Source organism: Staurois parvus, unplaced genomic scaffold (genome assembly GCF_062004578.1).
Source record: "Staurois parvus isolate SC_StPar_1 unplaced genomic scaffold, SC_StPar_1.0 ptg003161l, whole genome shotgun sequence".
Classification (NCBI taxonomy): domain Eukaryota; kingdom Metazoa; phylum Chordata; class Amphibia; order Anura; family Ranidae; genus Staurois; species Staurois parvus.
Window position 1 is genome coordinate 74258 of NW_028320957.1, and position 18243 is coordinate 92500.

General features: G+C 54.3%; 1 protein-coding gene across 1 annotated transcript in view; it reads left to right on the forward strand.

The window, feature by feature from the left end:
• Positions 1-15656, forward strand: part of LOC149428528 (metabotropic glutamate receptor 7-like) — a 51274-nt gene extending 35618 nt beyond the window's left edge. The window contains exons 2-3 of the mRNA XM_089667299.1: positions 9453-9591; positions 15449-15656. Coding sequence (XP_089523425.1) covers positions 9453-9591; positions 15449-15656 — 347 coding nt within the window. The remainder of the gene's footprint in view (positions 1-9452; positions 9592-15448) is intronic.
• The last annotated feature ends 2587 nt before the right edge of the window (positions 15657-18243 follow it).

The window sequence follows — 18243 nt, forward strand, 5'->3', positions numbered from 1 at the left end:
GACTGCGAGCCAGGCCTCCTCCCCCGACATCAGTGCCTGACCTGACAAATGTGCTTCTGGAAGAATGGTCCAACCTTCCTATAGACACCCTCCTAAACCTTGTGGACGGCCTTCCCAGAAGAGGTGAAGCTGTTATAGCTGCAAAGGGCGGGGCCAACTCAATATTGAACCCTACGGACTAAGACTGGGGGGCCATTAAAGGTCATGTGTGTGGGAAGGGCGGGGCCAACTCAATATTGAACCCTACGGGCTAAGACTGGGAGGGGCCATTAAAGGTCATGTGTGTGGAGAGGGCGGGGCCAACTCAATATTGAACCCTACGGACTAAGACTGGGGGGGCCATTAAAGGTCCTGTGTGTGGAAAGGGCGGGGCCAACTCAATATTGAACCCTACGGGCTAAGACTGGGAGGGGCCATTAAAGGTCATGTGTGTGGAGAGGGCGGGGCCAACTCAATATTGAACCCTACGGGCTAAGACTGGGAGGGGCCATTAAAGGTCATGTGTGTGGAGAGGGCGGGGCCAACTCAATATTGAACCCTACGGACTAAGACTGGGGGGGCCATTAAAGGTCATGTGTGTGGAAAGGGCGGGGCCAACTCAATATTGAACCCTACGGGCTAAGACTGGGAGGGGCCATTAAAGGTCATGTGTGTGGAGAGGGCGGGGACAACTCAATATTGAACCCTACAGACTAAGACTGGGGGGGCCATTAAAGGTCCTGTGTGTGGAAAGGGCGGGGCCAACTCAATATTGAACCCTACGGGCTAAGACTGGGAGGGGCCATTAAAGGTCATGTGTGTGGAGAGGGCAGGGACAACTCAATATTGAACCCTACAGACTAAGACTGGGGGGCCATTATGGGTCATGTGTGTGGGAAGGCTGGAGGTCCAATATTTGGGGCAATATAGTGTATGTTCAGGCCAGACACAGAACATCAGGAAATACATATTTTGGAGCTGTACTGTTCTGTATGTGTCCTGGTGGGATGATCACAGAGCCCCCCTCCCCCATCACACCTTTATTCATCCAGTCCTCCTCAGGCACCATGGCTGGAATACATTGCTGAATCACGGGACTCTCAGCATCAGGAAGCATCTGCTGAACGTGGGATGAGATTATGACACCTGATCTAATTTAAACCTCCTTAGCTGGAATAAAAGCCGAAATAAAATTTGTCTCCTCCTCTCCGAGCTGTGAGAAGGTGGGAAATCACACCGGCCTATTTTTACCTACCTGCTCCTGATCTGTCATTGCGCTGACAGCCGCACGCAGCAGACGCACTCCACCCCCCCCCCCCCCATCTCCGCTCGCTCCTTCTTATTAAACAGCTGAGCTTCTCCTGCCAGCTGATAGCATTTATCAACAAAGGCCACCAACTCCATGTTCTTTCATTTGTTTAGGAGGTCAATGGCTCCTCTACCAGCCGCTCCCGGAGATCCAGAGAGAAGAATAATACAGCATTTTCTTTGCCGCTAATCATCTTGTCACAATGGAGCATCGCAGTAACTCCTGACTCTACAAATATATAATATATACCACAGGTAGAGTGCCAACCATATACACAGCGCTGCACATACTGTGCGTGGACCTCAGTCCCTGCCCCCCTGGAGCTGACACTCGAAGGTCCCCATCTCACATAAATGATAGTCAGGAGCCAATTAACTCTTGTGGAGTGTGGGAGGGAACTACAATACCCGGAGAAGACACAAACTCCATGCAGATATTGTCCTGACTGAGATTTAAACCAAGGAGCCAGTGCTGCAAAGAAGTATTAACTACTGAGCCACTGTGCTAACATACACAATATATATTATTTGGCCAAACATTTATGGACACCTGACCATTACAGCTACCACTATATGGAAAAAGTATGTGCACCCTCCAAATGATGGGGTTCAGGTGTCTCCAGTGAAGGGTCCCGGTAATCCTCCATCATACAAAGACGTTGGAGACAATTGTGCTCCTCCAGCCTTGTGGTAACAGTTTGGTGAAGACCCTTTTCTGTCCCCCCATGACTGTCCCCCGTGTACAAAGCCGGCTCCATAAAGACATGGATGACCAGTTTGGTGTGGAGGAACTCCAGTGTCCTGTACAGAGCCCTGACCTCATCCGTACGGAACACCTTCGGGGGGGAATTGGAACACTGATAGTGAGCCGGGTCTTCTCACCCAACATCAGTACTTCAACCCTATTGAACACCTTTGAAGTGGACCGCATTCCCTATCTCACTGACCGCATTCCCTGGAGGAGAGGGGCTGGTACACCTGTGCAGGACTGGATGGGAGGAGCCTGTACACCTGTGCAGGACTGGATGGGAGGAGCCTGTACACCTGTGCAGGACTGGAGGGGAGGAGCCGCTACACCTGTGCAGGACTGGAGGGGAGGAGCCGCTACACCTGTGCAGGACTGGAGGGGAGGAGCCGCTACACCTGTGCAGGACTGGAGGGGAGGAGCCGCTACACCTGTGCAGGACTGGAGGGGAGGAGCCGCTACACCTGTGCAGGACTGGAGGGGAGGAGCCGCTACACCTGTGCAGGACTGGAGGGGAGGAGCCGCTACACCTGTGCAGGACTGGAGGGGAGGAGCCGCTACACCTGTGCAGGACTGGAGGGGAGGAGCCGCTACACCTGTGCAGGACTGGAGGGGAGGAGCCACTACACCTGTGCAAGACTGAAGGGGAGGAGCCGCTACACCTGTGCAAGACTGAAGGGGAGGAGCCGCTACACCTGTGCAAGACTGAAGGGGAGGAGCCGCTACACCTGTGCAAGACTGAAGGGGAGGAGCCGCTACACCTGTGCAAGACTGAAGGGGAGGAGCCGCTACACCTGTGCAAGACTGAAGGGGAGGAGCCGCTACACCTGTGCAAGACTGAAGGGGAGGAGCCGGTACACCTGTGCAGGAATGGAGGGGAGGAGCCGGAACACCTGTGCAGGAATGGAGGGGAGGAGCCGGAACACCTGTGCAGGACTGGAGGGGAGGAGCCGGTACACCTGTGCAGGAATGGAGGGGAGGAGCTGGAACACCTGTGCAGGAATGGAGGGGAGGAGCCGGTACACCTGTGCAGGAATGGAGGGGAGGAGCCGGGGCACCTGTGCAGGAATGGAGGGGAGGAGCCGGTACACCTGTGCAGGAATGGAGGGGAGGAGCCGGTACACCTGTGCAGGAATGGAGGGGAGGACTGTAAGGAGTGAATGTTCCTCTTTAGTTGGATTCTGATTTTTCGGGGGGGGGGGGGAGCGAAGGGTCTCTGTGGAGCAGCTCAGCAGGAAATGTGATCAAAGCCTTGCAGAGATCAGACACTGAACACTGGTTGGGGGTCCCCCATGTGCTGTCAGAGGGCCCCCCATTCCCCATTGTCGGTGTGAGGAAGAAATCCGCCATCAGCAGCCTGGGGGGAAAAAACTTCTGAGATATAAAAATAGACGTTGGAGGATGGAGTGTAGCCGAGGAAACATGAGGGAGACGCTGGGGGAGGGCTGAGCTCCGCCCACAACGCAGAGCTGGTGTTATATAAGAGGCACGCCGCCATCCCTGCCTGAGGAATTAAAGGGGAAGCGCACACTAAAGAGGACCTGTCAGTTCCTTCACATCCCTGTCACCAGGAGCAGCACCATCATTGGTAGATAATCCTCCACCATTTATTGGTGGAAAAGCGGTCCTGCCTGGGATGATGTCATCAATATGCTGCAGGCAGGAGGAAGATGGCGGCTACTAATACCGGCTGTAATGCCGGCCCACCTGCTCACCTTGGGCTCTCGTTCAAGTTTGGCCCTTGGGGAAGGCACATTGCAGACACACTGGGCCCCCAACTGATGAGGGTAGAACAAGAGACCCGGCTAGAGAAGGTTTCACCCCGGGGGGGGTCCTTGTGGGGGGGGGGTCCTTGTGGGGGGGGGGTCTGTCTGAAGACGGGATTGAGGTTCTGCAGATCCGATGTCTCATCCCCACTATAACCCAAACTACAGAGATAATCATGGAGATGACATTGTCCACCGCTTCCTCGGGGGCGTGTCACCTGAGCGGCCAGCAGTCTCCTTGTGGGAGGGGCCAACAACCGAATGGGTTGAATTACTTGGCCAAGGGAGGCGTGAGCATTGAATTCCACATGTGGGCCAACAATAACTACCCCGCCCGGGGCCCCTCAGACTCGTCTGCTGGGACGTTCGTCTGGTTGGCGTTCTCAGCGCCGGCAGTTGTGGAGTTTCATCGTCTGCAGACGGGATTCTCACTCAGATCACCAACTTCTCACACGGAGGAGATTCACACAGGATCCCCCGCCCCTCCCCCACGGAGGAGATTCACACAGGATCCCCCGCCCCTCCCCCACGGAGGAGATTCACACAGGATCCCCCGCCCCTCCCCCCACACAACTCCACGGAGGAGATTCACACAGGATCCTCCACCCCTCCCCCCACACAACCCCACGGAGGAGATTCACACAGGATCCCCCGCCCCTCCCCCCACACAACCCCACGGAGGAGATTCACACAGGATCCTCCGCCCCTCCCCCCACACAACCCCACGGAGGAGATTCACACAGGATCCTCCGCCCCTCCCCCCACACAACCCCACGGAGGAGATTCACACAGGATCCCCCGACCCTCCCCCCACACAACCCCACGGAGGAGATTCACACAGGATCCTCCACCCCTCCCCCACGGAGGAGATTCACACAGGATCCTCCACCCCTCCCCCCACACAACCCCACGGAGGAGATTCACACAGGATCCCCCGACCCTCCCCCCACACAACCCCACGGAGGAGATTCACACAGGATCCCCCGACCCTCCCCCCACACAACCCCACGGAGGAGATTCACACAGGATCCTCCACCCCTCCCCCACGGAGGAGATTCACACAGGATCCTCCACCCCTCCCCCCACACAACCCCACGGAGGAGATTCACACAGGATCCTCCTCCCCTCCCCCCACACAACCCCACGGAGGAGATTCACACAGGATCCCCCGCCCCTCCCCCCACACAACCCCACGGAGGAGATTCACACAGGATCCCCCGACCCTCCCCCCACACAACCCCACGGAGGAGATTCACACAGGATCCCCCGCCCCTCCCCCCACACAACCCCACGGAGGAGATTCACACAGGATCCCCCGACCCTCCCCCCACACAACCCCACGGAGGAGATTCACACAGGATCCTCCGCCCCTCCCCCCCACACAACCCCACGGAGGAGATTCACTCAGGATCCCCCGCCCCTCCCCCCACACAACCCCACGGAGAAGATTCACACAGGATCCCCCGACCCTCCCCCCACACAACCCCACGGAGGAGATTCACACAGGATCCCCCGCCCCTCCCCCCACACAACCCCACGGAGGAGATTCACACAGGATCCCCCGACCCTCCCCCCACACAACCCCACGGAGGAGATTCACACAGGATCCTCCACCCCTCCCCCACGGAGGAGATTCACACAGGATCCTCCACCCCTCCCCCCTCACAACCCCACAGAGGAGATTCACACAGGATCCTCCACCCCTCCCCCACGGAGGAGATTCACACAGGATCCTCCGCCCCTCCCCCCACACAACCCCACGGAGGAGATTCACACAGGATCCTCCTCCCCTCCCCCCACACAACCCCACGGAGGAGATTCACACAGGATCCCCCGACCCTCCCCCCCACACAACCCCACGGAGGAGATTCACACAGGATCCCCCGACCCTCCCCCCACACAACCCCACGGAGGAGATTCACACAGGATCCCCCGCCCCTCCCCCCACACAACCCCACGGAGGAGATTCACACAGGATCCCCCGCCCCTCCCCCACGGAGGAGATTCACACAGGATCCTCCACCCCTCCCCCCTCACAACCCCACGGAGGAGATTCACACAGGATCCCCCGCCCCTCCCCCCACACAACCCCACGGAGGAGATTCACACAGGATCCCCCGCCCCTCCCCCACGGAGGAGATTCACACAGGATCGCTCTGCTGCCAAATCGCTGGAAAAATAGAATTCCTCTCCATTTCACTTAATTAATAATCCAATTAGGCCGGATGGGGGAGGCAGCTGAGCAGATCCAGCGAGGGAGCGGCCTGGGGCCCACAGAGAGATCCACTGACCCGTCTGGTGACCCTGAAAGCAGCCATGTGCTGTGGCCCCATTGATGAAAGCAGCCATGTGCTGTGGCCCCATGTACAGACCCATGTATGGACCCATGTATGGACCCATGTACAGACCCATGTATAGACCCATGTGTAGGCCCATGTATGGAACCATATATAGACCCATGTGTAGACCCATGTGTAGACCCATGTGTAGGCCCATGTGTAGGACCATGTATGGAACCATATGTAGACCCATGTGTAGACCCATGTGTAGACCCATGTGTAGGCCCATGTGTAGACCCATGTATGGAACCATGTGTAGACCCATGTATAGGACCATGTGTAGACCCATGTATGAAACCATGTGTAGACCCATGTATAGGACCATGTATGGAACCATGTGTAGGCCCATGTGTAGGACCATGTATGGAACCATGTGTAGGCCCATGTATAGACCCATGGATACAGTAGACCCATGTATGGAACCATGTATGGAACCATGTGTAGGCCCATGTATAGACCCATGGATACAGTAGACCCATGTATGGAACCATGTATAGAACCATGTGTAGGCCCATGTATGAGGTATCCGTATTCCATAAGGCATTGTTGCTGCAATAATGGAAGTCTTGGGAGGACACTTACCTGCGATGGGACACTTACCTATGATAGGACACAATGGTGATGTTCTTTAGCCTGCTGCCCTATAAGCCTGTCCATGTACCAGCATTTGGGCCTCCTAAGGGCCCCACCCAAGACAGCTGCCTATATTTTCCTGCATGATTGAGAACCCGCTCACACCAACAGGCGGAACCACGATTATTGGCAATGAACTCGCTCTCCTGCACTGCGTTGTGGTGCCATTCATTGTGATTACCACCCCAGCACAGGGCAGTAAGGAGCACCCCACAACACACTGCACTGCACTGCCTATCCTGAGTGTTGGGGGGCTGCAGCGGTAAAAAATAGGCACATTTCTGCATTTGTTGAATGGTCTGCCTTAACATGATCCATAACGCCCTGCAATGGAACCCCGAAGTGTGAATGAGCCCTGAAGTATGACTGAACCCCAAAGTATGACTGAACCCCAAAGTGCGAATGAACCCCGAAATGTGAATGAACCCCGAAGTGTGAATGAACCCGGAAGTGTGAATGAACCCCGAAGTGTGAATGAACCCCTGAAGTATGAATGAACCCCGAAGTGTGAATGAACCCCTGAAGTGTGAATGAACCCCGAAGTGTGAATGAACCCCGAAGTGTGAATGAACCCGGAAGTGTGACTGAACCCCAAAGTGTGAATGAACCCCAAAGTGTGAATGAACCCCTGAAGTATGAATGAACCCCGAAGTGTGAATGAACCCCTGAAGTATGAATGAACCCCAAAGTGTGAATGAACCCCGAAGTGTGAATGAACCCCTGAAGTATGAATGAACCCCGAAGTGTGAATGAACCCCCGAAGTGTGAATGAACCCCGAAGTGTGAATGAACCCGGAAGTGTGACTGAACCCCAAAGTGTGAATGAACCCCAAAGTGTGAATGAACCCCTGAAGTATGAATGAACCCCGAAGTGTGAATGAACCCCTGAAGTATGAATGAACCCCAAAGTGTGAATGAACCCCGAAGTGTGAATGAACCCCTGAAGTATGAATGAACCCCGAAGTGTGAATGAACCCCCGAAGTGTGAATGAACCCCCGAAGTATGAATGAACCCCGTAGTGTATCTAAAGCCAGAAGGGAGCCAGTAATGGATAGGATCCCCATCAGAGGAGGCGTCTCGATGGACCACCACCAATCATTCTTCTGTGTCTTTATGTTTCTTGTCCCCCCCAGACCCCATAGAAAGACCCCAACAGGGGTCCCCATTGGAAGATTCCCCTCACCTCCAGGTCTCGGGGGGTCTAAAATAAAATCGCTCATAAATACGGCATAAAAACGCTCCAGAAACACTTCTGCTGGTTGGTCTGGATGGACTTTCATCTGATTCTATCACCTGGAGAGTCTCATCTGTGATGCGAGCCGCGGGCGGGTCACCTGATCTATGACATCATTGTTCTCGGCTTCGGATACATTTTCATACATTTCATCGTTCTATGAAGACAACACGACTTTGTGTTTTATGATGGAAGACGCCGGGGTGTCGGCTCCCACAATCCTCGGAGCTCTTCTCAGGTTAGCGGCTCCTAAAACAAAGCGAAGGCGGCAGAACGCGCCTCACAAACGTTAACGCATAAACTTTAATTAAATCGCATTAAATTCTCCGCAGTCCCCTCGGGAGTGTAATGTGAGTTCATAAAAATTTATATCCCTACGGTGAGCTCCGGGGACCCGACTTTACATGATGTGAGAAGATGCCGCAATCTCTCCGCCTCCTCTATCCAAACAATGTGCGCCAGACGCAGAATCACCCCAATAAACTCCTCCGAGGAGACGGGAAATGAATCCAATACAACCGTTATCTCCTGTGTATGGGGGACAATACACCTTCCAGGGACTCCATCCACAGGAATACATCCCCTCCCCCAGTGATCAGACTGTACATTGTAACTTTGTAGGAGGAGATCAGACTGTACATTGTAACTTTGTAGAAGGAGGAGGAGGCATTTCCTCAGTCTCCCCTCCCCCAGTGATCAGACTGTACATTGTAACTTTGTAGGAGGAGATCAGACTGTACATTGTAACTTTGTAGAAGGAGGAGGAGGCATTTCCTCAGTCTCCCCTCCCCCAGTGATCAGACTGTACATTGTAACTTTGTAGAAGGAGGAGGAAGCATTTCCTCAGTCTCCTCCCCCAGTGATCAGACTGTACACTGTAACTTTGTAGAAGGAGGAGGAGGAATTTCCTCAGTCTCTTCCCCCAGTGATCAGACTGTACATTGTAACTTTGTAGAAGGAGGAGGAGGCGGCGTTTCCTCAGTCTCCCCTCCCCCAGTGATCAGACTGTACATTGTAACTTTGTAGAAGGAGGAGGAGTCATTTCCTCAGTCTCTTCCCCCAGTGATCAGACTGTACATTGTAACTTTGTAGAAGGAGGAGGAGGCGTTTCCTCATTCTCCCCTCCCCCAGTGATCAGACTGTACATTGTAACTTTGTAGAAGGAGGAGGAGGCGTTTCCTCAGTCTCTTCCCCCAGTGATCAGACTGTACATTGTAACTTTGTAGAAGGAGGAGGCGTTTCCTCAGTCTCCCCTCCCCCAGTGATCAGACTGTACATTGTAACTTTGTAGAAGGAGGAGGAGGCGTTTCCTCAGTCTCCTCCCCCAGTGATCAGACTGTACATTGTAACTTTGTTTCTGTATATATTGTAAAGACCATTGTTGTGTATAAGGGGATGGCTGTATTTGATTGGCCTGACCAGCTCTCCTCTCTTGCTCCCCCTACAGGAGGACTCTGCATTGCCCAATCTCTGAAAATCCCCAACGACCGCAAAGCCAGCGATTACGACAAGCTGGTCCGGCAGCTGCTGGAGACGCCCCAGGCCCGGGCTGTGGTGGTCTTTGCCGTTGATGACAATGACATCAGGTAAAGGACAAATGGTGGCAACATCACTTCCAAGGTCTCCCCCGATTATTGGATAGGTTGTCACCTCACTGCTTGGTAAGCCACTGACCCCGAACAGGTCAACAGGTCAGAAGCCCCAACTTTACTGGCTACATGCTTAATATAGGTCAGTGATTCGCTGTGTAAAGACACCGGGACCAAGATGCCAACTTTGGAGCTCAACCATGGCAGCACCCGCATGTCCACAATGGCCAGCAGAACCGTTGTTCCATTGGTGTTGGGTGAAGTATGGATTGGGGTAGAACTCGTGTCTCATTGGAGGTTTCCCTTCACTCCTTGTCTATTGATACTACCGAACGTGTGAAAATCCATCCACAGTGAAGAGAAAGTCCCTCGTATAAAGTTCTCACTGGAACCGGAACATTTCCCTCTATTCTACTTCCAGTGACAACCGTAACATTGTACATTTCCCATCATTTTCTATCTCAGTGAGAGTGGTCACCAGAACAAATAAGGAGAATACATCTTCCCATCTGCCATAGACAGCAATTAGAAACCCATCAGAGCTTGTGACCTTTCAAACTCCACCCAAAACCAAAAAATCCCCCTTCCAATGATGGGGTTCAGGTGTCTCCAGTGACGGGTCCTGGTAATCCTCCATCATACAAAACATTGGAGACAGTTGTGCTCCTCCAGCCTTGTGGTAACAGTTTGGTGAAGACCCTTTTCTGTCCCCCCATGACTGCCCCCCGTGTACAAAGCCAGCTCCATAAAGACATGGATGACCAGTTTGGTGAAGACCCTTTTCTGCCCCCCCCCCCCCATGACTGTCCCCCATGTACAAAGTCAGCTCCATAAAGACATGGATGACCAGTTTGGTGAAGACCCTTTTCTGTCCCCCATGACTGTCCCCTGTGTACAAAGCCAGCTCCATAAAGACATGGATGACCAATTTGGTGAAGACCCTTTTCTGTCCCCCCATGACTGCCCCTGTGTACAAAGCCAGCTCCATAAAGACATGGATGACCAGTTTGGTGAAGACCCTTTTCTGACCCCCCATGACTGTCCTCTGTGTACAAAGCCAGCTCCATAAAGACATGGATTACCAGTTTGGTGAAGACCCTTTTCTGCCCCCCCCCCCCATGACTGTCCCCTGTGTACAAAGCCAGCTCCATAAAGACATGGATGACCAGTTTGGTGAAGACCCTTTTCTGACCCCCCATGACTGTCCTCTGTGTACAAAGCCAGCTCCATAAAGACATGGATGACCAGTTTGGTGAAGACCCTTTTCTGCCCCCCCCCATGACTGTCCCCTGTGTACAAAGCCAGCTCCATAAAGACATGGATGACCAGTTTGGTGAAGACCCTTTTCTGCCCCCCCCCCCCATGACTGTCCCCCATGTACAAAGTCAGCTCCATAAAGACATGGATGACCAGTTTGGTGAAGACCCTTTTCTGTCCCCCCATGACTGCCCCCCGTGTACAAAGCCAGCTCCATAAAGACATGGATGACCAGTTTGGTGTGGAGGAACACAAGTGTCCTGTACAGAGCCCCAACCTCACCCTACTGAACACCTTTGAGATGAACTGGAACACTGATGGTGAGCCAGGTCTTCCCGTCCAACACCAGTACCTGACTTCACAAATGGACACAAATTCCCACACACTCCCTTCAACATCTTGTGGAAAGTTCTCCCAGAAGGAGTTATAGACTCAAAGGGGATCAACTCCATAATAATGGCCTGGTTAGAGGAGGGCAACTCAATAAAGACATGGATGACCAGTTTGGTGCGGAGGAACTTGAGTGTCCTGTACAGAGCCCTGTCCTCAACCTACTGAACAGGGGTGGAACACCAATGGTGAGCCAAGTCATCCCATCCAACATCAGTACCTGACCTCTCAAATGGATACAAATTCCGACAGACACCCTCCAAAATCTTGTGGAAAGTCTTTCCGGAAGAGTGGAGGATGTTATAGCTGCAAAAGGGGGGGGTGGCACTCCATATTAATAGCAAGTTTTTTTGGAAGGAGATGTCCAGGTCCCCAAAGGCATCATTTGGCAAAGTCCCTTTCTGTTCCCCCATGACTGTCCTGTGTACAAAGCCAGCTCCATAAAGACATGGAAGACCAATTTGGTGTGGAGGAACTCCAGTGTCCTGTGCAGAGCTCTGACCTCAGCCCTGCTGAACACCTTTGAGATGAATTGGAACATTGATGGTGAGCCAGGTCTTCTCATCCAACATCAGTACCTGACCTCACAGACACCCTCCAAAATCTTATTCAAAGTCTTCCCAGACTAGGACGGTATAGTTGGAGGCACAGCAGACAATTCAGACCACCAATATCATATTAGTAGAGTGACTACCATCCCTACGACCAACAGATCTATGACTCCCAAAGCCTTGGAGAAGGAGAAGCCCCAATACCCCAAAACAAAGTAGGCCATACTTTAGGTCTTAGATCAACATGTGAACATTGTTTTCCAACCAGCTGAAATTTCAAAGACTTTCTGTTTATAGATGGGGCTTCTTCCCTGCTCCACGACCTCAACCCGACCAACCAACTTTGGGATAAATTGTCAGGTCTTCTCACCCATCATCAGTAGCAGATATCACTAATGGGCGCAAATTGACATTCCAGCTGTGGTGAAACTACAATCCCCATCATCCCCCTACCTCCGGGAGTCATGCTTATGGCTGTCAGAGTCCTGCAGTGCCTTATGGGATTTGTAGTTTCACCACCGCTGAAGCGACAAATTTGACCACCCCTGCTTTGCTGTAGAACCAAAGGTTAGTGGACACCTGGCCATCTTGCCATTAGGAGCTTGTTGGACATCCCATTCCCGAACCATGGAACTATGGAATTATGGAAGGTTGGATTTGTCTCCCATGAAAGCTCTGCTGGCCTCCACTCTTCTAGGAAGGACTTCTGTGGAATTTGTGGCAAGTTTGCCTTCCTCTGACGTTTTATCATTTGAGAGCTTTCCAGAGTTGGATGAATGAATTCCCGGACAGATGGGACATCTTCACAATCATTCAGGAACCTGAGACTCACTTCTCGGGTCATCATCTTAATATTTCCGCAGGAAGACGACCTACAATGGTGTATACAGCCTGCAATACAGACAATAAATATATGAAAGTCCCTCCAGAAGCTCCTCTCAGGAAAACGTTACAATGATGGAAATGTGAAGAAATCCTCTTCGGATTTCCCGGCAGAACTTTCCTTCCCTCAGATCCGAATCTGGAGACGGCGGTCATTAGTAATCCTCGGACAGGTGCAATTAGCAGCTATTTTGTTATCTGTCTCTTCCGAGTCTCTTTGGTCTTCAATAGCTTTCATCTGCTAAACCTCAGCGCTGCGTATTGACCCGCCGCCTTCTAATGTCTCCAGCCAATTACAAAGAGAGAGACTTGTATGGACGACATGTGGTGCCAGGAGGTGACTTCATACCGCAATGTCACAAATCAGCCATTGTCACTTTGTGAGATCTTCCAGCAACCCGGCACCTGAGCCCTTCCAGCAACCCGGCACCTGAGCCCTTCCAGCAACCCGGCACCTGAGCCCTTCCAGCAACCCGGCACCTGAGCCCTTCCAGCAACCCGGCACCTGAGCCTTTCCAGCAACCCGGCACCTGAGCTCTTCCAGCAACCCAGCACCTGAGCCCTTCCAGCAACGCAACACCTGAGCCCTTCCAGCAACCCGGCACCTGAGCCCTTCCAGCAACCCGGCACCTGAGCCCTTCCAGCAACCCGGCACCTGAGCCTTTCCAGCAACCCGGCACCTGAGCCCTTCCAGCAACCCGGCACCTGAGCCTTTCCAGCAACCCGGCACCTGAGCCCTTCCAGCAACCCAGCACCTGAGCCCTTCCAGCAACACAACACCTGAGCCCTTCCAGCAACCCGGCACCTGAGCCCTTCCAGCAACCCGGCACCTGAGCCCTTCCAGCAACCCGGCACCTGAGCCTTTCCAGCAACCCGGCACCTGAGCCCTTCCAGCAACCCGGCACCTGAGCCCTTCCAGCAACCCGGCACCTGAGCCCTTCCAGCAACCCGGCACCTGAGCCTTTCCAGCAACCCGGCACCTGAGCCCTTCTAGCAACGCAGCACCTGAGCCCTGCCATCAACCCGGCACCTGAGCTCTTCCATCAACCCGGCACCTGAGCTCTTCCATCAACCCAGCACCTGAGCCCTTCCAGCAACCCGGCACCTGAGCCCTTCCAGCAACCCGGCACCTGAGCTCTTCCATCAACCCGGCACCTGAGCTCTTCCATCAACCCGGCACCTGAGCCCTTCTAGCAACACAGCACCTGAGCCCTGCCATCAACCCGGCACCTGAGCTCTTCCATCAACCCGGCACCTGAGCTCTTCCATCAACCCAGCACCTGAGCCCTTCCAGCAACCCGGCACCTGAGCCCTTCCAGCAACGCAGCACCTGAGCCCTGCCATCAACCCAGCACCTGAGCTCTTCCATCAACCCGGCACCTGAGCTCTTCCATCAACCCGGCACCTGAGCCCTTCCAGCAACCCGGCACCTGAGCCCTTCCAGCAACGCAACACCTGAGCTCTTCCAGCAACCCGGCACCTGAGCCCTTCCAGCAACGCAGCACCTGACCTCTTCCAGTAACCCGGCACCTGAACCCTTACAGCAACCCGGCACCTGAGCCCTGCCATCAACCCGACACCTGAGCCCTTCCAGCAATGAAGCACCTGAGCCTTTCCAGCAACCCGGCACCTGAGCCCTTCCAGCAACCCGGCACCTGACCTCTTCCAGTAACCCGGCACCTGAGCCCTTCCAGCAACCCGGCACCTGAGCCCTTCCAGCAACCCGGCACCTGAGCCCTGCCATCAACCCGGCACCTGAGCCCTGCCATCAACCCGGCACCTGAGCTCTTCCATCAACCTGGCACCTGAGCTCTTCCATCAACCCGGCACCTGACCACTTTCAGCAACCCGGCACCTGAGCTCTTCCAGCAACTCGGCACCTGACCTCTTCCAGCAACCTGGTACCTGAGCCCTTTCCTTCAACCCGGCACCTGAGCTCTTCCAGTCCTGCACTGCAGAGAGCGATGCTGGAAGCTTCCATGGTGTATATCGATCCAATCATCGACCTTCACCTCCATCCCTGCCCTCAGGAGCTTACAGTCTAAGGTCCTCATCCCACTACATACACTGGGGCCAATTCACCTTTCATTGGAGTGCAGGAGGAACCCCACACAAGCCTAATGCAGACAGTGACCCGGCTAGGAGGTGACCCCAGAACCCCAAACAGAAGTACTGACCACTGAGCCAAACTGACCACAAAACAAGAAACACATTAATGGTGCCTGTCACTTTAAGAAACATCACACCGAATTCAATGACAAAAAGATCGCCATTGTACAGACCAGAGGAGGCATTTCCTCAGTCTCCCCTCCCCCAGTGATCAGACTATACATTGTAACTTTGTAGAAGGAGGAGCAGGCATTTCCTCAGTATCCTCCCCCAGTGATCAGACTGTACATTGTAACTTTGTAGAAGGAGGAGGAGTCATTTCCTCAGTCTCCTCCCCCAGTGATCAGACTGTACATTGTAACTTTGTAGAAGGACTAGCAGGCGTTACCTCAGTCTCCCCTCCCCCAGTGATCAGACTGTACATTGTAACTTTGCAACCAGTCACAAGGTGAGAGGCTGCAGCAGGGGCTGATCTGTGTCTGACAAGTGTGGACAATGGCTTACCCAAAAAAAGAAAAAAGATCCATGTATGTTGAGTTATGGAAGGAACAATGTATCTGAAGGTAGTTCCATCGAACATTTCCCCGGAATGTGTCGGTAGGCAGAGAATTGTCAGCTTTGTGTACGATGGTTGAGGCTGTCACATGTCTTCTTCATCTCCCCAGACAGGTTTTGGCTGCAGTGAAGAGAGCTGACAAAGTGGGGCACTTCATCTGGGTGGGATCGGACAGCTGGGGGACCAAGCTCGGCCCAATAAGCCACCTGGAGGATGTAGCCGAAGGCGCCATCACTATTCTGCCCAAGAGAGCCACCATTGAAGGTAAGACCCGAGTCATACTTACTGCATGCCTACGTGATGACGTCACTGGATGATGTCATGTATTGATTGTTTTGTTATTGCTTATATATTATAAGAATCTTCATATAAAGAGGGAGACGTGTGTTGGGACTCCCCTTATAGAAATGCCCGTAGTGGATAAGGGCATGCATGACTAGGCCAGAGTGGTGAAGGAGAACAGAAAGGGTTAAAGTTAGCTCCAGGGGGTTGGGATTTGATTGTGGGGTTATCTGGTTGGCAGAGGTGGAGTGTAGGTGGGGTCTGCGGCACCTTAGGGTGGGGGGTTCTGTTGGGGTGTCAGTGGAGCTGGACGTTAGGAAGGATCAGAGCTTCCCTCCCGCCCTCCCTGTTTTGTTGGGTATCAGGTCCCTCCCCGGGAAAGAAGAAAAAAAAAAGAGGGGGTTATGTTGGTTCCTGGGCGGTTGTTGGTCTTTGGAGGCGGTTCTCATCTTGGAAGGTAAAACAATGGTGTGGGACCCATCGTTGGTATGGGGGCCCGGGGGACATTCCCAGTTAACCGAGGTTTAACTGGAAGGTGGTGGTGCTGCACTGCAGATGGTATGGTTGTCTCCGAGCTGGTTGGCTGCGGCTGGAGGCCTAGTGTATATGGTTGTCTCCGAGCTGGTCGGCTGCGGCTGGAGGCCTAGTGTATATGCTTGTCTCCAAGCTGGTCGGCTGCGGCTGGAGGCCTAGTGTATATGGTTGTCTCCGAGCTGGTCGGTTGCGGCTGGAGGCCTAGTGTATATGGTTGTCTCCGAGCTGGTCGGCTGCGGCTGGAGGCCTAGTGTATATGGTTGTCTCCGAGCTGGTCGGCTGCGGCTGGAGGCCTAGTGTATATGGTTGTCTCCGAGCTGGTCGGTTGCGGCTGGAGGCCTAGTGTATATGGTTGTCTCCGAGCTGGTCGGTTGCGGCTGGAGGCCTAGTGTATATGGTTGTCTCCGAGCTGGTCGGTTGCGGCTGGAGGCCTAGTGTATAGGGTTGTCTCCGAGCTGGTCGGTTGCGGCTGGAGGCCTAGTGTATAGGGTTGTCTCCGAGCTGGTCGGTTGCGGCTGGAGGCCTAGTGTATAGGGTTGTCTCCGAGCTGGTCGGTTGCGGCTGGAGGCCTAGTGTATATGGTTGTCTCCGAGCTGGTCGGTTGCGGCTGGAGGCCTAGTGTATATGCTTGTCTCCGAGCTGGTCGGTTGCGGCTGGAGGCCTAGTGTATATGGTGGTCTCCGAGCTGGTCGGTTGCGGCTGGAGGCCTAGTGTATATGCTTGTCTCCGAGCTGGTCGGCTGCGGCTGGAGGCCTAGTGTATATGCTTGTCTCCGAGCTGGTCGGCTGCGGCTGGAGGCCTAGTGTATATGGTTGTCTCCGAGCTGGTCGGCTGCGGCTGGAGGCCTAGTGTATATGGTTGTCTCCGAGCTGGTCGGCTGCGGCTGGAGGCCTAGTGTATATGGTTGTCTCCGAGCTGGTCGGCTGCGGCTGGAGGCCTAGTGTATATGGTTGTCTCCGAGCTGGTCGGCTGCGGCTGGAGGCCTAGTGTATATGGTTGTCTCCGAGCTGGTCGGTTGCGGCTGGAGGCCTAGTGTATAGGGTTGTCTCCGAGCTGGTCGGCTGCGGCTGGAGGCCTAGTGTATATGCTTGTCTCCGAGCTGGTCGGCTGCGGCTGGAGGCCTAGTGTATATGGTTGTCTCCGAGCTGGTCGGCTGCGGCTGGAGGCCTAGTGTATATGGTTGTCTCCGAGCTGGTCGGCTGCGGCTGGAGGCCTAGTGTATATGGTTGTCTCCGAGCTGGTCGGTTGCGGCTGGAGGCCTAGTGTATATGGTTGTCTCCGAGCTGGTCGGCTGCGGCTGGAGGCCTAGTGTATATGGTTGTCTCCGAGCTGGTCGGCTGCGGCTGGAGGCCTAGTGTATATGGTTGTCTCCGAGCTGGTCGGCTGCGGCTGGAGGCCTAGTGTATATGGTTGTCTCCGAGCTGGTCGGTTGCGGCTGGAGGCCTAGTGTATATGGTTGTCTCCGAGCTGGTCGGTTGCGGCTGGAGGCCTAGTGTATATGGTTGTCTCCGAGCTGGTCGGCTGCGGCTGGAGGCCTAGTGTATATGGTTGTCTCCGAGCTGGTCGGCTGCGGCTGGAGGCCTAGTGTATATGGTTGTCTCCGAGCTGGTCGGTTGCGGCTGGAGGCCTAGTGTATATGGTTGTCTCCGAGCTGGTCGGTTGCGGCTGGAGGCCTAGTGTATATGGTTGTCTCCGAGCTGGTCGGTTACGGCTGGAGGCCTAGTGTATATGGTTGTCTCCGAGCTGGTCGGTTGCGGCTGGAGGCCTAGTGTATATGGTTGTCTCCGAGCTGGTCGGTTGCGGCTGGAGGCCTAGTGTATATGGTTGTCTCCGAGCTGGTCGGCTGCGGCTGGAGGCCTAGTGTATATGGTTGTCTCCGAGCTGGTCGGCTGCGGCTGGAGGCCTAGTGTATATGGTTGTCTCCGAGCTGGTCGGTTGCGGCTGGAGGCCTAGTGTATATGGTTGTCTCCGAGCTGGTCGGTTACGGCTGGAGGCCTAGTATATATGGTTGTCTCCGAGCTGGTCGGCTGCGGCTGGAGGCCTAGTGTATATGGTTGTCTCCGAGCTGGTCGGTTGCGGCTGGAGGCC